At 31.9% G+C, this 9,169-nt stretch overlaps 1 protein-coding gene across 3 annotated transcripts; it reads right to left on the bottom strand.

Annotated features, from left to right (window-relative positions):
* Positions 1 to 1,179: 1,179 nt before the first annotated feature.
* LOC127706514 (trace amine-associated receptor 13c-like) lies at positions 1,180 to 7,500 on the bottom strand. Of its 3 annotated transcripts, none has more exons than XM_052211179.1 (2): positions 7,454 to 7,500; positions 1,180 to 2,618 (listed from the first exon to the last, which is right to left on the bottom strand). In XM_052211179.1, exon 2 carries the CDS (start codon positions 2,568 to 2,570, stop codon positions 1,449 to 1,451), a length of 1,122 nt encoding a protein of 373 aa, XP_052067139.1. In that variant the 5' UTR covers positions 2,571 to 2,618; positions 7,454 to 7,500; the 3' UTR covers positions 1,180 to 1,448. The 3 variants fall into 3 exon arrangements, with proteins under 3 accessions (XP_052067139.1, XP_052067140.1, XP_052067138.1); XM_052211180.1 differs by lacking the exon at positions 7,454 to 7,500 and adding an exon at positions 3,940 to 3,967; XM_052211178.1 differs by lacking the exon at positions 7,454 to 7,500 and adding an exon at positions 2,775 to 3,436.
* Positions 7,501 to 9,169: the final 1,669 nt, after the last annotated feature.

Raw genomic sequence — 9,169 nt, 5'->3', positions numbered from 1 at the left:
AAATTTTACGAAAGATTATTTTAATTTTCCTTAAAATGTCCAAACGTTTGATCTTCGTTCTTCTCTAAATAAGTTCTGGGAAATATTAGATTACATGAAAGTTGGCTTGAAATATGACAAAAATAAATTGGCATTTAATTGTAAAATAACTCATTTACACTTTTAGTAAAACATTAAAATTTTACGAAAGTCTTATATTCGTTTTGCATTACAAAATCTATTCCAAATTCAAAGCATAGTGAGTGGATGGTTCCTTCTCATTCTATTTAAATGACAGTCAGAATGCAAATATCAAAGTTTGGAAATATAGTATATTTGCCAAGTAGATATTGCATCTTTCAAAAACCAAAGGACGAGAACAGACACGGGGACCTAAACTAAAGGACCAAAATACGTGTTGAATCAATTTCATATTCACCACTCAGGTACATGGTGTACAATCACAATATTACTTAACAAGATTTTATCACCATAAAGCTGATAGAAAAATGTCCTACATATTTGCGATGTGTTCGCTAAAAACATGATATAAGTAAAGCATGCAGTCACAGCTTAAATTGATTTGGATAGTGAGTTTGGTTGATATGACAGAATTCGTGTGGTTTGATCGGCCGAAGTTCGAAGACACCACCTCCCGCACTCCGATGAATATGCTTACGACGTGGTTTCTTTATTTTTGATTAGAGCCAATTTATAAAGTCGTTCATCAAAATGAATCCTGTTTTCTTATATAAATGTAATCACTGAAAAACATAGCGCCTACACCCTTATAGATGAAGCACGAAAGTACATTGCCAATATCACCTATCGAAAGCGTTTCGCGTACAAAATTCATAAATATTATTTTCATTTTTTTAAAATATGTGTCGTCTTTTATTTCCTTATTCAAGTTAGTGGTCATCATGTTGGTAGCTGGACAGTGCAGGGTTTTTTTTTATTTTCTTCGGCTTACCATTGGGCTTTTGTTAAAACTTACCTGACGTGTGTTATGCCTAAAGTTGATTGAGGCGCAGTAATCTGTAAAAATGGAATTTGGGGTACTAGTATCAGGTTATATATATTGTTTTGCAGTTTTCTCAGTGGATTGGGATTGTCGAATAGTGATTTTTTTAGGTGACAATAGCATATTTCTTGTTTGGTCATCAGCTTCTTATTGGAATATCAAGTCATAGTAAAATGTAAACTTCATCAAAAACATCTTTATCTCTATTTTGAACTAAGAAAGCTTCATTCCATAAACTAAAAAATCAACAAAGAGTTTCTATTTGACAATTATAGAGCTAATAAATAGTCCAACTATTCGTGGTACTGTTTCACATAATAATGGTTAGCCTTACATGTACGTGTGCGAAAGTATTTAGGTGGTGGATGTATAAGAGAAAACATTTACACGTTTTCAGTAAACATTAAAAGTACAAGTATCGTACTTTGGGGAAAATTGGCAACTTTTAATACAAATTACACCTGTGTCTACATAATAATACTCTTTTACATTGTATAAGGAATGTCTGATCTAAGCAAACATACACAAATGGATTTATAATATTGTTAAGTAGAAAACATCTGGACAAGATAGGAATTATTGCTTCGATGAAACTATCTGACATGTACTGACCTTTTGAAAGGGAAGAGACCATTTTCACTGTTATAAATGGTAAATAGCTTAAAATGAAGGCAATGCTTATAACAAATGCAATTTTTGTCACTTTTCTGGATTCTCGATTTCTTTGCGAAGTGTTCCTTTGTCTTTGAAGAGATTTTGTACTAGAGCCGGAAAATTTACCTTTAATTTTCTGACTGACAGTTTTATTATTTGAAACACTACTTTCATCTTCTAAAACAACTGTTTGTACACTAGACTCAACAGGGATTTCTATTTGCGAATGTGCAGAACTTGTTGACCTGAAATAGTCTTTCTTTCGGAGTTTATTCCATATGATCGCATACATCGTTATTAATGAAGAGACACATAAAACAAACCCTACAAGTAACACAACACTATAAGCGAAGGGATATATTGTGCGCTTATATCTGTCTTCCAAACCGCAGTCATACCCAGTTATATTGTGTTTTCGTTGTTTTAGGTTTATTCCACTTAATTTACCTTCAGGCCAGGAAACGGCTGTTACAAAAATCCCAAGAATAATGACACTAACCAAAGCTTGACGTGATGATAACGGAACTTTTAATGGCCACCAAATTCTGTACATTCTATTAGCGGACATCATTACTAGCAACAGTGAAGCCATTGCAGATAGATGAACACTTATTACTTTGAACGACTTGCATGCGCTTTCTGCATAAAATGTTAATTGGTGTGTCTGCTGGTAAAATTCAAAAGGAATAATTATTATGCATATTAGGAAATCTACAATAGTAATGGTACGGATAAAAGTCCAGTGTGATCCTTCGAGTTTCCATAACGATCCGAAATATATTAGAATTACCAAAGCATTCCCAGGTATCCCGATAATCATGACCAATGATAAATAAACGAGTGTCGGAATACGCTCCATCATTTCCTCCGTATTCAAAGTCTCCAAAGTAATTGGTGATTCCGAAGCATTCATGATAACTCTTTCTTTTGATCAAATTTTTAAATTTCATTTAAACGATGTCTAAAAAGAAAACAGAAATGGAGCATGAGGATACACATTTATTCTATATTTTAAGATTCATGCATTGTAACCATATACAATTTATCATTAATATGTGAATTCGAAAGAAAAAAAAACCCGGAAATTAATAAAATCTTTTATAATATAATAACATACCATGATGTATTCATTGTACTCATACAAAAGAATATAATGTATAATCTTAACCCGAATAATGTCAGTCGTTCGAAAGGCTAGTGGGCGCAGAATTAATTCGAGTTAGTATATTAATTTATCTTACCTCCTATACATTTCTCGGAATATGATTGGTTAAAAGCGTCCGCGTGGAGACCGTGTATATTCCATATTAGGTTAGTAGGGAGGCGGGCTTATTTCATACACGGTTAGTAGTGGTGTTACGTCCCTTTATAAATTAAGTGTAAACTGGGCTTGTTATGTATATTGTACTGTACGAAGGGTCTTTTATAATGAAAAGTCTACACAATCAAAACATTCCTCATTCCCATTCATTTTATTTTAAAAGTACGAGCCGCAATAATTACTTCAAAACGTAAGCAGACTAAATATGGCTAATCGGATTGCAATTAGTTCATTGTTAACATTTGGAACAATACACGTTTTTCGAACCTTCAGAATTGTCACTTCACGAGTTAAAAAGCTTCATACTCTTTAATCGTCCTAATCCTTGATACAATATGCAAAAATCGGAATGAAAAAGTTAGAAAATTTTGAAAATTTTGACACATCTTTAAAGTGAAATGCATGAAGAACACCAATTATTGTGAATCTAATTGTTGAAGGCCATACTGTTGTTTATAATTGCTAACATCCACTTCATATGAGCTGTGGTGGATAGTTGTTTCATTGGCAATTATACCACAGCTCCTTATTTTTATTTAAAGATCATTTTGCAATTTATACAAAAAGGTTTCTAAAGGCATGCTATATTATTCTTTTCAGTGATTCTTAATCTAAGAAGCAGGAGAGACCTAAAGATAAGACAAGTTTGAATAGCTTATTATAATATGAAATTTTTAAATGATAGAATGTCATCTTTGTTATATATAATGCATTTAAGTCATATTCCAAAAACCAATGATCTGTTGAGAATCCAGATAATCGTGAATCACTTTTATATCAGCTAAAACTTTGATCCAATTACCCATTACTCTACCTAAAATATAGATAACTTTTATGAAAATCATCCATTGTGTACTTAATTAATAATCAGATTAAACTGTTAAGACTTAACGTCCAGTGGCAAATAGTTCATGCATGTTTAGGACGATTTGAAAAAGGAAACGATAAAACATAGACTTACCGTACAAATGGTTATGCACATTTTAACGAATTACATGAAACAAGGAAAAAAAAGATCTGTTCTTTTATACCAATTCACTGTTAAAATTATTAAATATTTCCATATAAGGAGATTTTTTTCGGTTTCAGATACAAGTAAATTAAGTGCTTTTAAAAAAAATCAGATAATGATATTTGATTATATCTATTGTGTAACTAAAACAATTGTCATAATGTTAAATTATGATGACATAAGCTATATTATATGCAAGTGCATAACTTACATAACTTACATGTACATGTAATCTACATTGTAACTTCTAAAACAATGCCGAGATATCTATAGAGAGTGCATATCCTCCAACTGACTTGATACTACAAGAACATCTATGGCAAAAACGATGCTCAGAGTTCTATAAAGAGTGTATATCCTCCAACTGACTTGATACTTAAAGAAAATCTATGGCAAAAATACATTCTTTATATTATTATAAGTATCTATAAATAGTGTATATCCTCCAACTGACTTGATACTACAAGACACGTTATGGCAAAAACAAGTGAGGTATCTATAAAGAGTGTATATCCTCCAACTGACTTGATACTGCATGAAAAGCTAAGGCAAAAACAATGCTTAGATATCTATAATATAAAGTGTGTATATCCTCCAACTGACTTGATACTGTCAGAAAAGCTATGACAAAACCAATGCTGAGATATCTTTAAAGAGTGTAAAACCTCCAACTGACTTGATACCTTAAGAAAAACAATGGCAAAAACAATTCTAAGATATCTTTAAAGAGTGTATATCCTCCAACCTACTTGATACTGCAAGAAAAGCTATGGCAAAAACAATGCTGAGATATCCATAAAGAGTGTGTTTCCCCCAACTGACTATATATTGCAAGAAAAGCTATGTCAAAAACAATTCGTAGATATCCATAATATAAAGAGTGTATATCTTCCAACTGACTTGATATTGCAAGAAAAGCTATGACAAAATGATGTTGAGATATTTATAAAGAGTGTATATCTTCCAACTGACTTGATACTGCAAGAAAAGATATGGCAAAAACGATTCTGAGCTATCATTAAAGAGTGTATATCCTCCAACTGACTTCATACTGCACGAAAAGCTATGGGAAAAAAACGATTCTGAAATATCTATAAAGAGTGTATATTCTCCATCTGAATTGATACTGCAAGAAAACATATGGCAAAAACGATGCTGAGATATCTATAAACAGTGAGTCTTCTCCGACAGACTTGATACTGCAAGAATAGCTATGGGAAAAACGATGCTGAAATACGTATAAAGAGTGTATATCCTCGAACTGACTTTATACTGTAATAAAACATATTGCAAAAACGATGCTGAGATATCTATAAACAGTGAGTTTTCTCCAACAGACTTGATACTGCAAGTAAAACTGTGGCAAAACAATGCTGAGATGTCTATAAAGAGTGTATATCCTCCAACTGACTTGATACTGCAGGAAAATCTATGGCAAAAAACAATGCTCAGATATCTATAAAGAGTCTATATCTTCCAACTGACTTAATACTGCAAGAAAATCTTTGGCAGAAAAAACAATGCTCAGATATCTATAAGGAGTGTATATCCTCCAACAGACTTGATACTGCAAGAAAAGCTATAGCAAAAACGATGCTGAGATATCTATAAAGAGTGTATATCCTCCAACTGACTTGATACTGCAAAAAAAGCTATGGCAAAAGCGATGCTGAAGTATCCATAAAGACTGTATATCCCCAAACGGACTTGATATTGCAAGAAAAGCTATGGTAAAAACAATGCTTAGATATCTATAATATAAAGAGGGTATATCCTCCAACTGACTTAATACTGCAAGAAAATCTATGGCAGAAAAAAACAATGCTCAGATATCTATAAAGAATGTATATCCTCCAACTGACTTGATACTGCAAGAAAAGCTATGGCAGAAGCGATGCTGAGATATCCATAAAGACTGCATATCCCCAAACTGACTTGATATTGCATGAAAAGCTATGGCAAAAACAATGCTTAGATATCTATAATATAAAGAGTGTATGTCCTCCAACTGACTTAATACTGCAAGAAAATCTATGGCAGAAAAAACAATGCTCAGATATCTATAAAGAGTGTATATCCTCCAACTGACTTGATACTGCAAGAAAAGTTATGGCAAAAACAATGCTTAGATATCTATAATATAAAGAGTGTATATTCTCCAACTGACTTGATACTGCAAGAAAAGCTATAGAAAAAACGATTCTGTAATATTTATAAAGAGTGTATATTCTCTAACTGACTGATACTGCAAGAAAATCTATGGCAAAAACAATGCTCAGATATCTATAAAGAGTGTATATCATCAAGCTGACTTGATACTGCAAGAAAATCTATGGCAAAAACAATGCTGAGTTATCTTTACTGAGTGTATATCATCCAACTGACTTGATACTGCAGGAAAATCTATAGCAAAAAAAAAATGATAAGATATCTGTAAAGAGTGTATATCATCCAACTGACTTGATACTGCAAGAAAATCTATGGCAAAAACAATGCTCAGATATCTATAAAGAGTGTATATCATCAAGCTGACTTGATACTGCAAGAAAATCTATGGCAAAAACAATGCTGAGTTATCTTTACTGAGTGTATATCATCCAACTGACTTGATACTGCAGGAAAATCTATAGCAAAAAAAAAATGATAAGATATCTGTAAAGAGGGTATATCATCCAACTGACTTGATACTGCAAGAAAATCTATGGCAAAATACGATGCTCAGATATCTATAAAGACTGTATATCTTCCAACTGACTTAATACTGTAAGAAAATCTATGGCAGAAAAAACACTGCTCAGATATCTATAAAGAGTGTATATCCTCCAACTGACTTTATACTGCAGGAAAATATATGGCAAAAAACAATGCTCAGATATCTATAAAGAGTCTATATCTTCCAACTGACTTAATACTACAAGAAAATCTATGGCAGAAAAAACAATGCTCAGATATCTATAAAGAGTGTATATCCTCCAACTGACTTGATACTGCATGAAAAGCTATAGCAAAAACGATGCTGAGATATCTATAAAGAGTGTATATCCTCCAACTGACTTGATACTGCAAGAAAAGCTATGGCAAAAGCGATAGCAGGAGAGACCTAAAGATAAGACTAGTTTGAATAGCTTATTATAATATGAAATTTTTTAATGATAGAATGTCATCTTTGTTATATATAATGCATTTAAGTCATATTTAAAAAAAAACAATGATATGTTGAGAATCTAAATAATCGTGAATCACTTTTATATATTATCTAAAACTTTGATCCAATTACCCATTACTCTACCTAAAACATAGGTAACTTTTAAGAAAATCATCCATTGTGTACTTATTTTATAATCAAATTAAACTGTTCAGATTTATGAAAAGGGATTGATTGTTGGTTGCTTAACGTCCAGTGGCAAATAGTTTATGCATGTTTAGGACGATTTGAAAAGAAAACGATAAAACATAGACTTACCGTACAAATGGTTATGCACATTTTTACGAATTACATGAAACAAGGAAAATAAAGATCTGTTCTTTTATACCAATTCACTGTTAAAATTATTAAATATTTCCATATAAGGAGATTTCTTTCGGTTTCAGATACAAGTAAAAAAAGTGCTTTTAAAAGAAAACACTTAAGGATACTTGATTATATCTACTGTGCAACTAAAACAATTGTCATAATGTTAAATTAAGATGACATAAGCTATATTATATGCAAGTGCATAACTTACATATAATCTACATTGTAACTTCTAAAACAATGCCGAATATCTATGGAGAGTGCATATCCTCCAACTGACTTGATACTACAAGAACATCTATGGCAAAAACGACGTTGAGAGATCTATAAAGAGTGTATATCCTCCAACTGACTTGATACTAAAAGAAAATCTATGGCAAAAATACACTCTTTATATTATTATAAGTATCTATAAAGAGTGTATATTCTCCAACTGACTTGATACTTCAAGACACGTGATGACAAAAACAATGCTGAGATATATATAAAGAGTGTATATCCTCCAACTGACTTGATACTACAAGACACGTTATGGCAAAAACAATGCTGAGGTATCTATAAAGAGTGTATATCCTCCAACTGAATTGATACTGCTAGAAAATCTATGGCAGAAAAAACAATGCCGAGATATCTATAAACAGTGTATATCCTTTATCTGACTTGATACAACAAGACACGTTATGGCAAAAACGATGCTGAGATATCTATAAAGAGTGTATATCCTCCAACTGATTTGATACTGCATGAAAAGCTATGGCAAAAACAATCCTTAGATATCTATAATATAAAGAGTGTAAATCCTCTAACTGACTTGATACTGTCAGAAAAGCTATGACAAAACCAATGCTGAGATATCTTAAAAGAGTGTATAACCTCAAACTGACTTGATACCTTAAAAAAAGCAATGGCAAAAACAATGCTAAGATATCTTTAAAGAGTGTATATCCTCCAACTTACTTGATACTACAAGAAAAGCTATGGCAAAAACAATGCTGAGATATCCATAAAGAGTGTGTTTCCCCCAACTGACTTTATATTGCAAGAAAAGCTATGTCAAAAACAATTCTTAGATATCTATAATATAAAGAGTGTATATCATCCAACTGACTTGATACTGCAAGAAAAGCTATAGAAAAAACGATTCTGTAATATTTATAAAGAGTGTATATTCTCTAACTGACTGATACTGCAAGAAAAGCTATGATAAAAACAGTGATGAGATATCTATAAAGAGTGTATATCATCAAGCTAACTTGATACTGAAAGAAAATCAATGGCAAAAACAATGCTGAGATATCTATACAGAGTGTATATCATCCAACTGACTTGATACTGCAGGAAAATCTATAGCAAAAAAAAAAATGATAAGATATCTGTAAAGAGTGTATATCATCCCACTGACTTGATACTGCAAGAAAATCTATGGCAAAAACAATGCTCAGATATCTTTAAAGAGTTTTTATCTTCCAACTGACTTGTTACTGCAAGAAAATCTATGGCAGAAAAAAACAATGCTCAGATATCTATAAAGAGTGTATATTCTCCAACTGACTTGATACTGTAAGAAAAGCTATGGTAAAAACGATGCTGAAATATTTGTAAAGAGTGTATATCCTCCAACTGACTTGATACTATAAGAAGAGATATGGCAAAAACGATCTTAAG

This window comes from Mytilus californianus, unplaced genomic scaffold, assembly GCF_021869535.1.
Source record: "Mytilus californianus isolate M0D057914Y unplaced genomic scaffold, xbMytCali1.0.p SCAF_6, whole genome shotgun sequence".
NCBI classification, from domain to species: domain Eukaryota; kingdom Metazoa; phylum Mollusca; class Bivalvia; order Mytilida; family Mytilidae; genus Mytilus; species Mytilus californianus.
This window is presented reverse-complemented; position numbering and strand designations above follow the sequence as displayed.

Bases quoted from the DNA above. Each gene is read 5' to 3' on its own strand.
- LOC127706514 (XM_052211179.1), bottom strand. From the start codon at position 2,570: ATGAATGCTTCGGAATCACCAATTACTTTGGAGACTTTGAATACGGAG.